This window comes from Ceratocystis lukuohia (genome assembly GCF_044167205.1).
Source record: "Ceratocystis lukuohia strain C4212 chromosome Unknown Supercontig6_pilon, whole genome shotgun sequence".
In the NCBI taxonomy this organism is placed as follows: Eukaryota; Fungi; Ascomycota; class Sordariomycetes; order Microascales; family Ceratocystidaceae; genus Ceratocystis; species Ceratocystis lukuohia.
Window position 1 is genome coordinate 86,969 of NW_027263525.1, and position 17,782 is coordinate 104,750.

Below are 17,782 nucleotides of genomic sequence, written 5' to 3' on the forward strand. Positions count from 1 at the left end.
GGCTGGTACAGTCTTTTCGTGCCGCACCAATTCACGGCGCGAGAAATAGGCATGAACGCGATCCCTGTGAAGCCAAGCTCGCGGTGTCACGTGACGGATATCAGAGGTGCTTCAAAGTTCTTCCGCTAAAGCTGTTATGCCAACGGCTTGACGTGGTGATCACGTAGCACAGTAGCTGAAGAACCATGCTGTTTTTTTTTTCATACTCGTGGCCTCTTCAATTTTCTTGTGTTTGCCCCTGCTGTATGTAGTCACTCTTTATTTGCTGCAGGCGTTGTAGATCTAGCTATTCATGTGAATCTTGCATGAGCCCTTGTCGTCCCTAAACCAACATCTACATAATTCCAACGGGACTCTTTCCAATTGCCAATCCATCCTTTTACATATCCATCGTACTTTCGTTAAATGTCTTTGTAGAAGAGCATAACTTGCATGAACGCAACAACTCCATGGCTGAGGGCGTGGGTGGTCCAGTCAAGCCTAGCTTCTTTCAGCCAATCATAGCACTCTATGGCCCAGACCAGGATTTTCCGACAACCAAGCTTATCACTGACATCCCAACATAAAGGCCCTGGGACTCCAACAGCTTCGAATCGACCACCCGTATCGCGATTCCAGTGATATCACCTTCAACCAAGCATCCGCAACACCGAGATCCTAAAATCACTTTACACGCTCAGGCAGCATCTCGCCCTTCGCGTCTTACGACATTCCCACTTGTTACTGGTTCATGCCTTCGCAATGAGAGGTAGCATTCTCCCAATAGTTGTTGCCGTAGGTGCAGGAGTCGGCATTTGTACGTCTTTCAGTGTCAAAATTCGATCACCACCCATCTTGCTAATAACCTTTCTAGCAATGTACACCTTGCAGCCAGCATTTGCCGAACAGGAACAACGCAGGCTTTCCAAAGAGGCGGCCAAACAGGTCGAAGAGGCTGAGAAAAGGATGAATGCTGGAAAGAGGAGCTAAACTAGACGGCGCAGCTAACTAATGCCATCGCTGGTTTCAAAATACAAAGTGTGGACTTCTCTGGTTGCCCTCATCACCAAGTTTTTGACATTTCATCACAGGGTGGCCTACGGTGTTAGGGTTAAACAAACATTAAGGGTTAAACATCAACGTATGGTAACCTTGTAAAATAAATCAATAATTAACGCCAATGCTTGTTTGTCAAGCCGATGATTCCAGAATTAGACAAGGCGAAACACACGAGCAAATACGTAACGCCGAGGAAGCAAGATGTGCCGTAGTTGTTGGTGGCAGAGAAGGCATAGTCATTGGAATTTAGCAGCTCGAAGGAAGCGAGATTCATGTATTGATCGTTATTGTCGACTAGATGCATGTCTTTTTTTTTAGTGCGGACGCAGTTGATCGCATGAAATGGGTAGTATAGAAATCCATAGAAGAACGCAACAGAAGGGTAGCGTAGCCTAGTTCTTGTTTTTGGCATAGTTCTTCTTGCCGAAGGAGAACGGAACGTAGCGGTATTTGATCATGTGCTGGATTTGGCGGCGCACTGGAAAGAAAAGAGGACGATGTGAGAAACAAGATAACAAGAGCAATTGGCGGGCTTCGGTAGGTGGTACTTACTGGTGAGGAAAAACAAAATGAACCAGTACATCAGGAGTACGGGCCAGAACACCGGGATGTTGAAGAACTCAGACCAGCTGCAAAGAAACGAAATGCCAATCGCACGGGTAGCCCACAGCCAGAACTTGAACTCGGGTAGGCGGCGGATAAAGGGCCGGAACTCCTCATCGGCGCGGGTTGGGAGGGTGCCTACGGAACCATCCTCCATTTCACTGTCGATGGCATCATTCGAAGGGTCGAACTTGGGGGAGAGGAAGGCGAGGAACAGGTTGAGCAGATAAATACCGAGAGCATAGGCAACTGGAAAGAACGGATAGAGGAGGTTAGCACTAATAGGCGACGATTGGCAGAGGAGAAGGCGCACCAATGTACCAGCCCTGCGCAATCAATATGCGCAGACCAAAGATGAGGAGTAGCACGCCGGTGCCGATCCAGCGGTAGAGGACGTATGGCGTTGACTGGTCAAGCAGTACCTGCACTCTCTGTATGAGGAAAGCAACAAAAGTTAGTCGTGAATGCGTTCCTGGTATGAGAGACGTTGGCGGGATGTTTTGTTGGCAGAGCCACAGCTGACGACTTAGCAGGCCAATCGACAGCTAGCTCTGTTCTAGCTAGAAAGTCTTGCATCGAGGCAATGGGAATGGATATGGCCGGGGAATTGGGTTCTGGTCCTAAATTTGCCCGGAGGCTCAGGACAATTGATCTATGGGCGACGTACACGCTGTATCCGCGAGGTTTGGGAGGTCACAGCCTCAAAGGGGGTCTTGTCGGGCTCGGGGATATCCATGGTTGTTGGCGTACGAGGCGAGAATGTGGAATGCAGTGGTTGGAAGTGAGGCAATCGAGGACAGTAGACGACCGTTGATGCGTGCGTAAGCGGACTTGGTAGAACGGGGTTCGTGTAGAGCAGGCTTGCGAACAAGAAGCGATGTGTAATGGGATACGCAGAATTAGGAGCAAGGCCTGTCTAGAGAAAAATGGAACAAGGGAGACGAGAGGAGAAGAGAAGGAGTAGAGGGTCGAAGAGGGCGTGAAGCGTGGATCTGGGCCAATGCACACTGTTGCAGGGCAAGGCTTGGATTTTGAAGACAGAGACCGAAAGCGTTTGAAGGCTAGGAAAAGTGAGACAGACAAAAATCGCGAAATCGGAACAGTATGCAATTTGGCAGCAGGATGGCACGGCGTGGGCAAGTTGTGAGGTGTGGGAATTGGGAAGTTTGTTTTCTCTGGCGATCTTGGTGATGGGCCTATTGCTGCCACGTAGTGCGTACAGGTTAGTGCTTTACTGGGTGTTACTTGCCACCTACACACTTGACTAGCTAGCTTTGTTTATCCACTTAGTGGGCAGTGCAACACGATGCTGCTTTGTGCCAGGTTGGTAGCTTTTCAGGTTTAGGCCTAGATAGACCGCAACCAAGGGCCTAAATAAGCTACATAAGCGCCTGGAGTTTAACGGCGCCCGCTGTATTTAGCCATAGTTTGGCCGATAAAGACCATAATCAAACCCTGTAAAATCACATGCTACTGTGCTGGGTCGCTATTAGTGAGCGCAGTATAGGGTAGGGGCAGCTACTGCTAGTTAGTGCTACGGATAAAAGCAGCGATGACTAGCCACGAGTAAAGCAGTAACGAGCTTCTCCAAGCTCTGCCTAGCTTCCCCAAAGCCGTCTGTCGCTTGCTACTCTCGCCATGTGTATTTGTCTCAGCCTCGGCAATACATGGATCCATATGTAGGCTCTTTGCTTCATTCTTTCTTCTATCAGGACCTGCGATCAGGCTTTTCCACATGAACCAACTAGTACCTACTAGAATTTTACTGCAACCTCTTCATTAGCTAAGCTCAACTCTACCATGAACGCTTTCAGAACAGCCATCCAGCCTCGTGCTGCCCTCATGACTACCCGCCGGATGTCGGCTGCTCGATTTTACTCGGTTGCTTCCCCAGCCTATGAATACTTGGCTGTTTCCCAGCCGCGCCCGGGCGTCGGCCAGAGTTGGTTACCCCTCCCTCAATCTGACAGAGAGATGTTCACTTCCGGCTGTTCTTGTGGCTAACGCTCCTGCACAGTCACTCTTAACAGACCCAAAGCACTCAATGCATTGTGCACGCCACTGATAGACGAGCTCAACACCTCTCTTTCTGCACTCAACGCAGATGCCGATACGGCAGTTATTGTGCTGACTGGATCAGCCAAGGCCTTTGCCGCCGGCGCTGATATCAAGGAAATGGCGCCGTTGACCTTTAGTTCCGCTTACACATCGGCCTTTATCGAATCCTGGTCGCAGCTCACGACAGCCGTCAAGAAGCCTATTATTGCCGCTGTTTCCGGCCATGCTCTTGGTGGCGGCTGCGAGCTGGCCATGATGTGTGATTTTATCTACTGCACTACAGGCGCCAATTTCGGCCAGCCGGAGATCAAGCTCGGTGTAGTCCCCGGTGCCGGCGGCTCGCAGCGGTTGACTCGGGCGATCGGAAAGTCGCGGGCAATGGAGCTGATTTTAACCGGCCGGAATTTCTCTGGTGCTGATGCCGAACGCTGGGGCGTTGCAGCACGCGCATTCGAGACGCATGAGCAGCTGATGCAGGAGACGCTTAAAACAGCAGAGACTATTGCGGGGTACTCCAAGGTAGCGGTGCAAGCAGCCAAAGAGGTGGTTAACAAGAGCCAGGATTTGGGGCTGCGGGATGGTGTAGAATTTGAGCGCAAGATATTCCACGCGCTCTTTGGCAGTAAGGACCAAAAGATCGGAATGCAGGCGTTTGCAGCAAAACAGAAGCCTGAGTGGGTGCACGAGTAAGGGCAGGGCCGAGCCAGAAGGCCAAGAGCGAGAAAGAGGTGACGGGGGATACAGCACTGTAACCATCTCTTGGCCAAGGCAGCGCTTGCTCGCCCTTGCAACAAGTGGTTCGGTGTTTCTTATGCAATGATTAGGGCTGGGAACAGTTGTTTACTGAGAGAAGGATGCGATGCAAAGTGAATAAACAGATAAACAGCAACGGGCCTGGCGACGATTGGGTCGTGTTCCCAGAGGCCTTTCAGCCTACTTATGTGCATGCCATGTTAGACGTAGACAGGGGCAGGCAAGTAACTTTATTTCTTGTTCTTTTTTGCCCCATGCTAGGTTTGATGTGAAGCTCCGCTTCCTCTACTCTTCCTCTGCATCTTGTACGCTGGCTGGCTGGCTGGCTGGCTGGCTTAATTTAAGCTGGTTTGACTGGCTGCAGCTACATTCAATCCAACCAAGCCAGCTTCGCTTGTATGTAGGCAGCCTAGTACTTGTTCCCACTCGCCCATCACCCTCCTCTTTTTTCATTTTTATTCTCAGGCTTCTCCCTCTAGGGCCCGCATGCATTCTAGCTCATCTTTCTTCAATATCAATACTCCTTTTTCGCGGCTACAAACCCTCAGCGAGCAAACCCAACCTAGAAAAGACAGCAGTGGTTGGGAAACCGCTGCTGCTTGCTCACTTGCCCTACTGGTTAGCAAAGGGCTCCGCTTAGGTTGGTTTCACTGACCAACTCCACTATCGCCATCGCCTTTAGGCGTCCGTGCTTCCACGCATTTGCTGAAGGCAGAAATCGTCCATCTCACCGCCCACCAACGCTAGTTAAACGGGTTAAACCTCCTGTTTATCAAGTCTCAGACACGGGGGACGGCACTGTCGCAACCTTCTGCCGCCATGGATCTTGAAAAAGAACTCACCTGCTCCGTAAGTCTTTTTTTCGCCTTGCCTGCACGCTTTCTTCTGTCCTTTCTCTGACACCTACACTCGCAATAGATCTGCACGGAGCTGCTTTTCCAGCCCCTCACTCTGTTGGACTGCCTGCACACCTTTTGCGGTGCCTGCCTTAAGGACTGGTTCGCGTTTCAGGCCTCTGCCGCTGAACGGTCCCCTCTACCGCTGCCCCCTGCGGGGACACCACTCTTCACCTGTCCGGCTTGTCGGGCTGCCGTGAGAGATACAAAGCACAATGCTACCGTTGCCACCCTACTGGACATGTTCACCACTGCGCACCCAGAAAGAGATCGTAGTGCTGCTGAGAAAGATGAACTTAGAGAGAAATACCAACCTAGTGAAAAAGTCCTCCCCGATGTTGATCTACGTGGTCGTTCGGAGCAAGAGCGGGTGTATGCCGAAGAAGACAGTCGGCTGATGGAGCAAGTGCGTCAAATAAGCCTGAATGAGATTGGAGTTACACGTCCATCGAATGCACCAACTCCGAGTAGGCCGCAGCATCGTCGTCGTCGTACTGATGAAGGCAACTCCGATACCGAACGTCGGACACATCGTCGCCCTGTGAGTCATGACGGGAGGGATCGACCCCGCAGAGACCGATCTGCCGCTCGTGCAAATTTGCGTAATAATGGCGACCATCTCCAGCCTGTCGATTTTCGCGGTTCCAGCTCTAGCAGCGATGGAGGCCACCGACGACGTAGTGTTGACCAGAGACGTGGCGAGGAAACTAATGCGCCACAAGGCGCTATCAATAGAGACGAGGGCGAAGCATCTTCAACAGCCTCCCGTCAAGTTGAGCACCAGAGCTCACTACGCTCCTTGATTGGGACAACAGGAATGAGCGAAAGTCAAATTGCACGTGAAGTCGAGGAGCTTGCTCGTCAGATTCAGCAGGAAGGGCTTCTCGATGGCCTAGACTTGGATAATCTAGACCCCAGTCACCATGATGAACTCTCTCGGCGTATTGCGCAGGCTTATCAACGTCGTCAGCGAGAGAAGGAACGTGATAGAGAGAGAGAAAGAGATAGGGAGAGGGAAAGGGAAAGGGAGAGAGAGCGAGAACATCAACGTCGGAACGAGGCCCGCAGAACCCGTGCTGATGACCAGTCTGATGTCAGCCGACCGCCACGCTCGTCAAGTGCCCAGCGTTACCATAGCAGAGACCATAGCCGGGCAAGACGTGGCACAACAACAACGGCAACATCAACAGTACCGACTTCATCTTCTCAGCACGAGTCGCGCCGAAACTCTGAAGATAGATCCCGTCCACCACCTGCACCTAGTGCCGGCCACTATCTTGAGATAGACACAGACCGTCGCCGTCGGCGTGCCGCAAGTACAGGCCACTCAATAACGAGTGCAGTTCGCAGCGCGACTGATTCTATTAGTGGGACGGCTTCTGTTAATACCCAAGCGGCAAGGTCGCAAGTAGATCTAGCCGTAAGAGCACCCACGAACGATAATCGTGCAGCCAGATCCCAGACAGATCTTTCGCTTCATACAATGACAACGAACAGCTGTGCTGCGAGGTCGCAAAATGACCTATCGCTGCAGACTGCCAGTCTACAAACCGTAACCACAGAGGCTATCACCATGTCTCCACGAGACCACAGTGATACCCAACTATTCAGCTCGCCTCCCCAAACATCAGATACTGCGCGTTCGTTTGCCAGTCGGCTGCCACAAGTCACGGTAGCTTCAGCACCACAAACGCCGGCTGTTCACAGCTCTAGCATTGCTCCAGCGCCCGCGAATCCCCCCTCCTCTCGATGGAACACCCCCCAAATGGCTTTCGAGCTTCCAGCAGAGCTTCCCGTCAATTCTAATCAGCTAGTGCCTCGAAATACCCTTGCTAGCTCTCAGGGAGCGGGCCATCATCGCAGTGTATCACAGCCTGCAAATATTACAACAGCCCTCACTACAATACTAGCCCCAGAGCCCAGCATATCCTGCTCTCGCTGTGAAAAGCCCCATATCGAGTACGAACTGCATTATAACTGCGGAAAATGCTCTTCGGGCACTTGGAATATCTGCCTTTTGTGCTACCGCAAAGGTCGTGGCTGCCTCCATTGGTTAGGCTTTGGATATATGGCATGGCGGAAGTGGGACCGCCTGCGTCAGGCCGGCGATGCAGACCTTGAAAGGCCCCACATGCTTACGGCTGGCCGGTACCGCCGCCCCAATAACAATGGCCAAAGCTATGGCGCCGACTCGGTTGAAGAGAGGTTTGAGAGCGGCTGTTTCTGCGCGCGCTGCTACCAACGCACTAACGAATGCTACTGGCGCTGTGAAATCTGCAACGATGGCGACTGGGGCTATTGCAACTCCTGCGTGGGGCTTGGTCGGCGCTGCAACCATCCATTGTTGCCGTTAACATATCAGCCCACCAGCAATAGTGGCAAAATGTCGGCAAACCTGCCCCGTTGGGCAGCTCTTTTGACAAGCCCAACGGCCGCAAACATTGGATCGTTCCGCCCGCTATCCTTTAAGCCACAATGCAATATTTGCGTAAAGCCTATTTTGCCGACATACTGTAGACTACATTGCTTCCAGTGTGTAGGCGAAACTGCCATAGATTTGGAGGGCTCGTATGAGGGTGACTACGATTTATGCATGACTTGTTACGCATTTCTTGTTAGCAGTGGCAAGATATCACAACAGAATGGCTCCGCAGGCTGGCGACGCTGTCTTAAAGGCCACCGGATGGTTATCGAGGCTTATTTGGAGGGGAACGGTGGGGAGCGTCGCGTTATAATTGAAGATATCGTTGGAGGATCCTTGCTTAAGCTGGAGGATGACCCTGAGGAGAGATATCTACGATGGACATCTAAAGAAAACGGCAGGCTTGTCTCTCGAAAGGTGAGCCGCAATGTTGCTTGTGATGTCCCCACTTCAGAGCTCAAAAACGCCGTATTCTCGGTTCCGCGGGAGCAGGATCTAGGCTCCAAGTATGTGGCAGGCTGGCCGTGGTTTGGCCAGCACAAGCAAGCAGACGATGAGCTGTACTTCCCCCGAGGAGCTTCGCTGAAAGAGGTGGAAATAGCTGGTGAAAGCTGGCTGTTTGGTGTTTTTATGGACCGAAGTGGGCTGTTTCCAGCGGGCTATGCGAAGATGATTCCCGAGGCTTGAAGGAAAAGCACAGCAACAAGTATTTACAAAACATAATATAGCAAATCTACTCTTTCTCTTTTACTATACAGTCCGTCATCCCATTATTTAAACGAATTTTCACGCCTGCCTTAATTGCGGCAAATCTACGGCACTAACCCTAAGATGTGATGACAATAGCTAGAATGCATAAATTAAGGTTACAGGCTGTTCGACGTGTTAGCACTATGTTCTTGCCGGTTCCGGTGACGCCATCGCAGATGACCCACTTCTTTATCCCTCAGCTAAACCACAGTAAACTTAAGCTGTCCATTGTTATCGGATCATTTAGTGTTGCTCATAATATCTGCACCATATTTTGCTTGACTTTTTTTTCTTCTCTGTTCTTCTTACCATGTTTCGTTGTGGTGCGCGAGGCTTTGCTACTTCGGTCCGGCGTGCCCTCCCCGGATTTGCGTTTGAGCAGACGGTCCGTTCTAAGGGTCTGAGCTTGGCTCAAGGTACCGTTAATGGGCTGACTGAAGGTTAGTTATCTTATGGCGAGCATGATTGCTGAATTCCCGCTCGAGTTTTCCTGTACTGACGCTGTCGCTGTAGCTATCGGCAACACACCACTCATCCGCCTCACACGTCTTTCGGAGGAGCTGGGCCGCAATATTTTGGGCAAGGCTGAGTTTATGAACCCTGGTGGCTCCGTTAAGGATCGCGCCGCACTTTTTGTTGTCCAGGATGCTGAGAAACGCGGGCTTCTTAAACCTGGTGGAACGGTTGTTGAGGGCACTGCGGGAAATACTGGCATCGGCTTGGCTCATGTGTGCCGTAGCCGTGGCTATAAGCTGGTAATTTATATGCCTAACACACAGTCTCAAGGCAAGATCGATCTGCTGCGTCTTCTTGGCGCCGAGGTGTACCCTGTCCCTGCCGTTGCCTTTGATAACCCGATGAACTATAATCACCAGGCCAAGCGCCACGCAGAGAGCTTAGACAACGCGGTTTGGACGGACCAGTTTGATAACAGGGCTAACCGACAGGCCCACTTTGAAACAACCGGCCCTGAGATCTGGCACCAAACCAACGGCAAAGTTGACGCTTTTACTTGCTCTTCTGGCACTGGCGGCACTTTCGCCGGAGTCATGGGTTACCTAAAGAACCAATCAAAAGGAAAGGTGAAGGCCTACCTTGCCGATCCCCCTGGGTCTGTGCTGCACAGCTATGTGCAAAGCGGTGGGAAGCTCACCGAACGCAGTGGCAGCAGCATAACTGAAGGTATTGGCCAAGGCCGAGTGACAGACAACATGGCGGGTGAAATTGAATCTGTGGATGGGTCCTTCCAAATTTCAGACGAGAAAACTATCGAAATGGTGTATCGCTGTCTTGATGAGGAGGGCTTATATTTGGGAGCTTCTAGCGCGCTCAATGTTGCTGCTGCTGTTGAGGCTGCAAAGGAGGTGGGACAGGGCCAAACAGTCGTCACCATCTTGTGTGACGGTGCTTACAGATATGCCGACCGGCTCTTCAGCCGCAAATGGTTGGAGAGCAAGGGTTTGATTGATGCTATCCCGAAGCATCTCCACAAGTACATTGTGCTCGAATAAGCATAATAAATTGCAACGCTCTGCATTTTGTCATGTTTTGAATTACCTTTAAGGCGCCTTTTAATAGTTGTCTTGGCCTTTAAGCAGCTGTTCGTGCGTGCGCGCGTGTGTATAAGGTAGCAGAAAGCACCTACATCATGGTCTTATTTGGATGGAGCTTTACCAGTATTCTTATTATTGTACAACAGGAGTATATGATGAAATAGACCAATACCCGGACACGTTATTCTTAGTGTACATGAGCTGCATAGCTGTCGCAACTTTTCTTTGTCTAATCGTACATGTTCTGCTCAAGCCTTAGCCTCAGTCTCCTCAGACTTGGCTTCGGTTGAGACTTCAGCCGGTTGAGGCTTTACTTGGTTAGGGCCCAAAAGTGCATCGTACATGGCCCAGCCGCGTCTGTCATTGCTTTCAACTCTCTTGCTTAGTCTATCCTCCATTTCTTTAGTGACACCACTGGCAATACTATCCAGCTTAACCGCTAGCTCTGGGCTCACGACTTGCTTTGCTAACTCGATAGCCTTCAGTGTAGTTGCTGCAATGGAAATGTGTCGCGTGGGCGAGTAGTTTAGGTAAAAGTCTTCAACGTAATCCACCTTTGCGCGTAGCATTTTCGAACTCCGGTTGGGTTGTTCCTCTGGCACGGGGTGGAGCTCTAAAAGACCCTTACCGGCTGGCCACTCGAGAGCTAGGATCTTTGCTATTTTAGAGACATGACCACCGGCGTCCAACTTGTTGCCGTGGAAGACTGATTGCGCCGCCAACAGCATCAGATATTGGGCCAGGACTTGGGGTTCACGGTGGAGAGCGCGTGGGCTCAAGGACTGATTTGGCCGGCGATGCTCGGGCTCCTCTAGGATGTCCATGACGATGGTGGCCCATGTGGCGGCCTGCTTAGTCTCAGACGCACTCCAGTTGTTTGAAACAGCCTTGTGGCATAACCAGTACATTATTTCGTCAACCGGGGGGAGATGGCGTAGGTACAGGCCGCTCTTTTCTGAATGACGCATTGCCTCAATAATGGACCAGATGTTACCGGTGCGGCCGGCCTCACGGATCATACGGAAGCGATCGTGAAGCTTGATAGTGCGCTTGCTGCGCGCATAGCCATTGAGGAGGCGGACAAGGTTGTCCCAGTCGGCGCGGGTCTTCATGAGACTAATAGCCTTGAGCAAGATGGCGCGCGAGTTGGGCACATCCTTCTTCTTGAAGTTCAGGGTTTCGAAGCGGTGCTCATAGCCGTCAACTTCAATGACAATAGGGTCAGTCTGCAGACGTGAGCGGTACTCTTCGCTAAACACCATTTTTCGCTGCAGGGCAGGAAGACGGTACGGAAGCACGATCCGGTGTAAAATCGTCGTGAGAGTCTCATCCAGCTCCGGGGACGACGTCTTGGAGAAAATAACATCGCTTTCTGAGGTAATTGTTAGCTTCTGCATGCTCAATGGCGCACGAAAGAAGGAGCAGGCATACTTTGCGGAGCGGCACTGCTCATGTTGCGGATCATCACCGGGGCTTGCACTGGAAGCTGGGAAGCTAACCTGGCCCGCAAGCCGACTGATCGTATCGTAGAAGAAAACATGGCGCTTATGGTCTCCGTAGCTTAGCCGGGATATATCAATAAAGCTAGCCTATGTTACGAATACTGAGGCCGGAGAAGTATGAAGCGTTTCACGTGATCATGATTTTGTCGAAAGCCTGGATCTTTTTTTTTTGACAGCCTTGCTAGTGGGGCAAGCTGCTCCACCAGTAGGGCAGCCAATAAGCAAATTCAAAGTGCCTATTGACCCACCTTTTTCTCGGCCTGGAAATTTGGACATCGTCAAGCTGGGTTAACTTTGAGATGATAATGTCCAGCATCACATAAACTAGCGACAAGCTTCCTGCACAAAAAGCTATGAACGTGCTTCCTGTTTGCCGGCCGCTGGGCTGTCTGAAGACAGCGTTTCGCCAGGCCCGCACCCAGCGTATCTCCGCACTCCAACGCAACTATGCTTCCTCCTCTCCGGCTCTGCCCTCGACCGACATCAAGGGTGCTGGCGCCCGTGTCTGTAAGTACTTGAGGGATTCGGGAGGAATTTGTACAAGATGTTGAATATATGCGCTATTGAGCCGTTTTTAAGCTAACCCCTCTGTTATAGTCTACAAGCCCTCCAACAAAAAGCCGTTTGCCGTTTTCACTCCCCCACCCACCGTTCGCACCGAGTTCAAGAACCCTCTGCCATCTTTCCACGCCGACGAAATAGCCAGGCTCGATCCTACCGGCAGCCGCACGGCGCTATTCTCTAAAGCCCGCCTAGACCGCGCCAAGGTCGGTGACGTTCTGATGGTGACGACTCGCTCGGGCGAGCCATTCTCCGGTGCTTTTATGCAAATTCGCCGCCGCGGCGTGGACACGGCCATCCAGCTACGTGGCAATCTCATGAAGACGGGTGTTGAGATGTGGTACAAGATTTATTCGCCGAGTGTTGCTGGCGTGGATATTATTTGGAGAAGACCGCGTAGAGCTCGCAGAGCTAGACTCACGTACCTGCGCAAGCCAAAGCATGACATGGGCAGTGTCGACCATTTAGTCTTCGCATGGAAGAGGGAGAGAAGTATCCTGCGTTCGTCAGCAGGCAAGACTGGCGGTAGCAAGAATCTCTCGACTCTGTTTGAGCCCTAGAAATTGGATGTTTACCATGTGCTTGCCGTCGGATCTAGAGGGGGTGTGTAAGTGAAGTGAAAGGATTGACTGTACTATTATTATTATTATTACCACACGTATCTTGCAATACAACATCCCGTCTTGAATATGGGCCAATTGTCTAAGCGCCGACATCCAAGACAGCTGGATGAAGTAAACATATTCAAACAGGTGATGCCATAAAAACAGAGGGCAAAAAAGTGATTTCAAAGTCTATAAATCTATCCACGGCTCGATTGCTTTGTGGCAAAACGCCGTCAGTGGTTGGCACTGGACATCAAAGGCCTCTCTAGTCATCAACAGTGTCGTGGCTCCTTTCCCAATCTTTAGATGCATCGAAGGGGAGAGCTAATTTAAACAAATAGCTGTAGTTGAGGAGGTACTGGGAAAGGGAGAAGGGGGAAGGGGGCAAAAAACAAAACAAAAAGAGATCGCTAAACAAGGATATATGACGTGCTAGTAAACAAAAAGAATTAAATCGCCCTCACTTAGGGGAAAACATGTCTGAGAACGGTAGTCTATGCCTTTCACTTTTAGTTGGTTGTCAGTGACCGCGGGAAAGACGTCGATTTTGCGCCCATACGGTGTCTTATGTTCGAGTCATCATGTTCGTCATTATCGGTAGGATGATAGTGCATCCGACGTCGCGGAGCCGCCGTTGCAGTTGACATTGAGCGAGGCATTTGGTGGTGGTAGTGGTGGTGGCCCATCCCAGGAAGAACATGGGGCAGTTTGTGGAATTCGTGAGAAAGGGCGGGACCGGGGTGCAAAAGCTGCTGAAGAATGCCGGGATTCCTCTCTGAAGTCCTACTCCGAACCATTCCAAGAGTGCCACGACGGGACCTGGCGCTCATAGTGCGATGCAGGGGAGGGACAAGATCGGGGGGCACCAGAGTCTCGCGCTCGAAGCGTTGCTCGCTGGGGAGAAGAATCGCGCGATCCAACCCATAGGGCAGACCGCGATGGCGACCACGTATTTGCATGGCAATCATCACTAATTTTCCAATGACAGAAAACTTGCCACTTAGCGATGTGTTGACACCCGAATATCCAAGGGACATGCCTACAGTCCCATAGGCGCTGATGACCTCGAATAATACAGCCCACATAGTAAATTTGTTGTCCTGGACCTTGCTACCCTCCACAATAGCAAGAAGGAACAAACCAAGACAAACGTACCAAATGTCGAAAGAAAGCTGGCGGCGCAAATGCGTCCCAACATAGGAAACCTCGGCATCCTCTTTTTTTTTTTCTTCTTCTTCATCTTCATTATAGATAGACTCATAGATAGACTCATACACGCCTAGAGACCGTTCCTCGTACACGTTTGTGCCCCGGATTGAAATGGCAATGGGATACACGGAGATGTACATCATAATCATATTTGAGACCTGTACTCCAGGATGTAGCTGAGAAATGTCCAAACAAGCGAAGCCGGCGGTCCGCGTTGATGTGGCTTGAAACAAAGCGTTCAAAATGCGAGTGTGGACAGGCAAGTCTGTCACCACATCGGCTTTTAGCTGTAGAGCGAACGCGGGTGTGTTAATGTACTAAGTCTAACCAACAGTTAAGATGGGGACAAGGAACTTACGTCGAGGATGATGAAAAGGATGACGTCAACTCCGTTGAACAAAATAAGAACACCAAAGAGCCACCATGTAGGGCTGGACGGGAACAACAAAGTAAAACACCGGCGAGGGTGGTCCAACAAAAACCTTAGCTCTTCCCAGAGCCCACTTTTCTCTGGGACAATAAGAGACAGTAGCCAGATAATGAACCGTAGCATTATAGGGAAGCCAGTATTTCCAATGACAATCAGAAATGACATGACCAGCATGACGAGTGTAGAGGAGTTGAAGGAGTACATGCTGTTTGGGGTCAGGGTAAAGCCCAGATCCATAAAGGCAGACCCAGATGTGAAAAAGCCCCACCACGTTCTGTTGATAGCCATGTTGTCCAGAATCTGCCCATAGCGGTTACTATGCTTGATAAACGGCAGCAAGAAACAGAGGCCAAATATGTGGAAGCCCCAGAAGTAGCAGCCGAGAATGACAGCCAGAGTGCGAAGGGAGCGATACTCTATGCCGCCTAGTTCCTCGCGCTGTTCTAGTGACAAGCCAATAAACTGAGAATTGCGACCGGTAGTAGGTGTGTAGCTCAAATACGGCATGTCTTGGATTGCCTCGCCGCCACTGATGATGTCCCGAATTTGAGAAAAGGTACGAGTGCGATACGCGCTAGGCATTTCGTTGTCCACTTCACGCCCAAAACATCTTTTCAGCCAACGCGGCATCTTAAAGATGCTGAATGTATTCTTTAGCGCCTCGGCCTCCTCTGCTATTTCCATCCGCGTATTGCGGGTATTTTGCGCCTGGCGATGATCCCGTGTTTCACGACTAGGCTCGGAAATGACTATAGTCGCTCTATTGTTAGGGTTTGCATTAGAGGCCGTCAAGCTTCTCTGATTTAGTAGACCGTCATCCCGAGACTCAGGTCTGTATAGTGCGGCTGATTCGCGTGGGACACGGGTGGGCACGATTCCCTGCTCGACCTCACGAGGATTGGGGATCCGAAGAACCTCGTCACCATCAACAGAGATGACGCGAGAAAGATTGGGTCGTTCCAGGACATGCTCAGATCCAGCCGTCGAGCCCTGGCTGAGGAGCTGCCCCGCACCGTAGCTCACTGGTTTGAAGTTTGTCTGGGCATCGACTCCGTCGCTTCGCTTTACGGTCTCGCCAAAGACAATGCGATTGGGCTGTCGCGAAGGCGATGTTTGGGTAGGGCTTATATCTCCATCGTCCTCGCTGTCATCACCATCAGCGGACGCAGGGGGCTTGTATGATTTGCTGCCGGTTTCAGATTCGGTTGACGAACTTTGCGACGAGTCTGATGGGAGCGGGTTCGCTGCCGTGTCAATGCTATGTGGTGTAGGGGACTTGACATCAGGGAGAGGGGAGAGCATAGCGCCGTCGTGGGCCATACGTTGGGGGCGACCTGACGAGTGCATGACGGTAATGCGGCGGCCGCGAACGCCACCACTACTATTGGCGGTCTTGCTGCCATCGCTGGACTGAACGCTGCTGCTTGAGGCATTTTGGCGGTTGATCTGCGACTCAGGGTCAGCTTGTTGCTGGTCTTTGGTGCGGCTTTTGGAAATGGTTGTCCTGCGAAGGCGCGCCTCCTTCACAAGCTGGTTGAAGTGCTTCTCAAACCAGTACAGACGCAAGTAAACCACCATAGAATGCATGATGATGGGGTTTGCCATCATGGGAATTAGATAGAGGACGACTTGCTGTCCCGTGTTGAGCAGGTTTACATCAACAGGGTTAAGGCCAGCTTGAGTGCTGGAGCCAGTTGAGAAAAAGAGAGCATCGATATATGCGAGGTTGTTGTTTCCAATAGTGTAAACCAGGACAGAGCCAAATAAAGAGAAGCCGACAATCGCGATATCTAATGAAAGCGAGGTAAGTATAGTGCTATCAGCAGCTGACGGCGTGGAGTATTCAGCATGCAGGGCCCGGTTTCGCGCAAGCACCACCAAGGACCCATCAAAGAAGACTGCTGCTGCGGTGCTTGCAGGATCGTAAGAGCAGGAACAGGCCAGAAGCAGAGACTCTAGCAAACTTACAGTGAATAGTGATGAAGCTGAAGTGCGGTTTTGACGTTGGAAGAAACGTCTTGAGATTAGTCTTGAGCCGAGGCCAAAAGCCTGGGGGGACTCTTCCATAGCTTGCGATCAGGCAGGCCGGGTTTCGAGACGAAGAATACGGCGAATCCGCAGGAGGTAGCGAGCTACGGAAGCGAAGAAGAACGGGGCCAGGGAAGACGGATATAAGACGGACGAGGGGGGAGCGAGATGTAAGCCGCGTGTACGTGTGTATGTGTGTGTACATACACATACACGTACATGTGTATATATGCGTGTGTATGTGTGTGTGTATGCGTGTGTATGTGTGTGTGTATGCGTGTGTATGCGTGCACAGTGGATGTCTTGGAGCCGCGCAATTTGAAGCCAGGACTTCTAGCATGCCGCGAGCAAACGATCACTGGTATAAGCAATGCGCGTTTTTGGCAAGACGGCAAACAAGTCGGCCAGGTGGATGAGAGTTGGGGTTAGAAAATCATGATGATGCAAGCAGAAACTAAGCCGAAAGGATTGAGGAACGAGTCTCTAAATCGAGAATGATGAATTGGAAGAAGAAGAGGCAGAAAAAAATGAGCAAGGCCACGCGAGGGGAAGGACGGTGATGAAGGCAAGGACGAGAAGGAGAAGGAAGGGGCGGCAAAAAAAATAGGTAGTTTCAGTATTCGGAAAGAGGATAGATGAGAAAGTGAGATTTGGAAGCAAGCCGGCTAGATAAAGGCAGCCAGCCCCCAATATGTTCTAGAGCTTATTAGAAAAAAAATTAAAAAATAAATAAAAAATAAAAATAAAGAAATACCAAAGACAAAGAGCAGCGCGAGAGCCATCCCATCAGGAGACATAGGGAAGCGCTAACACCAAGTCTAGCAACGCCTTAAAAATGACTGGCCTACGCACCATGCACGACCTCTGGCAGCTCCAGAAATGATTTGGCTCGTCCGTCTTTCCTATTCTCCCTCTCGTTTTTCGCATCTCGACTTTCGCTGTTCCCTTTTTTGTACCTCGTTTTTGTATTCATCTCTATCTCTGGCTGGGCAGACAGGGAGAGAGGAGAGGGGTACGTATGGTCACCGCAACAGCAGCACAGCACAGCACAGGCCCAAAGCACAGCAGGAGCTAGCGGCGGAGAAGGAGAAATTGGACCAAGAATAGTGCTGTTCCAATACTTAACGTGGTTTTCGGGTGCCGCGCAAGGATTTGAGGAGTGCGGTGATATGATGGTTGGGTGGTAATGCAGCAGTGGGAAGCTATGCTATAGAGAGTGACGACTGCAGCGGGTAGGAATTGCAGTGATATGTGCTATCATGATGTTATGGCAATATCCAGGGTTTGTAAGAGCGGGCAAACAATAGCAAGGCGATAACGGCCCCTGGTCGACTTGCCTTACCGCAAGTCTGCAGATGCAAGACACCACCACCC

At 51.0% G+C, this 17,782-nt stretch overlaps 7 protein-coding genes across 7 annotated transcripts; 4 read left to right on the top strand and 3 right to left on the bottom strand.

The window, feature by feature from the left end:
- Positions 1–1,430: 1,430 nt before the first annotated feature.
- On the bottom strand, positions 1,431–2,377 carry HOO65_060022 (Protein RER1; the record flags this gene model as incomplete). Its single annotated transcript, XM_071004004.1, has 4 exons — positions 1,431–1,516; positions 1,591–1,890; positions 1,955–2,072; positions 2,309–2,377. 4 exons carry the CDS (start codon positions 2,375–2,377, stop codon positions 1,431–1,433), a joined length of 573 nt encoding a protein of 190 aa, XP_070857372.1.
- A 1,064-nt stretch (positions 2,378–3,441) lies between these two features.
- On the top strand, positions 3,442–4,389 carry HOO65_060023 (enoyl-CoA hydratase; the record flags this gene model as incomplete). Its single annotated transcript, XM_071004003.1, has 2 exons — positions 3,442–3,583; positions 3,659–4,389. 2 exons carry the CDS (start codon positions 3,442–3,444, stop codon positions 4,387–4,389), a joined length of 873 nt encoding a protein of 290 aa, XP_070857373.1.
- Positions 4,390–5,271: 882 nt separating this feature from the next.
- HOO65_060024 (E3 ubiquitin-protein ligase CHFR) lies at positions 5,272–8,457 on the top strand (the record flags this gene model as incomplete). Its single annotated transcript, XM_071003656.1, has 3 exons — positions 5,272–5,301; positions 5,371–7,659; positions 7,882–8,457. The coding sequence occupies 3 exons, from the start codon at positions 5,272–5,274 to the stop codon at positions 8,455–8,457; spliced, it is 2,895 nt and encodes a 964-aa protein (XP_070857374.1).
- Positions 8,458–8,830: 373 nt separating this feature from the next.
- On the top strand, positions 8,831–10,031 carry HOO65_060025 (Cysteine synthase; the record flags this gene model as incomplete). The annotated part of the gene is made up of 2 exons (XM_071003939.1): positions 8,831–8,960; positions 9,034–10,031. The coding sequence occupies 2 exons, from the start codon at positions 8,831–8,833 to the stop codon at positions 10,029–10,031; spliced, it is 1,128 nt and encodes a 375-aa protein (XP_070857375.1).
- Positions 10,032–10,321: 290 nt separating this feature from the next.
- HOO65_060026 (uncharacterized protein) lies at positions 10,322–11,470 on the bottom strand (the record flags this gene model as incomplete). The annotated part of the gene is made up of 1 exon (XM_071001039.1): positions 10,322–11,470. One exon carries the CDS (start codon positions 11,468–11,470, stop codon positions 10,322–10,324), a length of 1,149 nt encoding a protein of 382 aa, XP_070857376.1.
- A 458-nt stretch (positions 11,471–11,928) lies between these two features.
- HOO65_060027 (mitochondrial 54S ribosomal protein bL19m) lies at positions 11,929–12,696 on the top strand (the record flags this gene model as incomplete). Its single annotated transcript, XM_071004043.1, has 2 exons — positions 11,929–12,082; positions 12,173–12,696. 2 exons carry the CDS (start codon positions 11,929–11,931, stop codon positions 12,694–12,696), a joined length of 678 nt encoding a protein of 225 aa, XP_070857377.1.
- A 554-nt stretch (positions 12,697–13,250) lies between these two features.
- Positions 13,251–16,447, bottom strand: HOO65_060028 (Potassium transport protein 2; the record flags this gene model as incomplete). Its single annotated transcript, XM_071003654.1, has 2 exons — positions 13,251–14,237; positions 14,309–16,447. The coding sequence occupies 2 exons, from the start codon at positions 16,445–16,447 to the stop codon at positions 13,251–13,253; spliced, it is 3,126 nt and encodes a 1,041-aa protein (XP_070857378.1).
- Between the last annotated feature and the right edge of the window lie 1,335 nt (positions 16,448–17,782).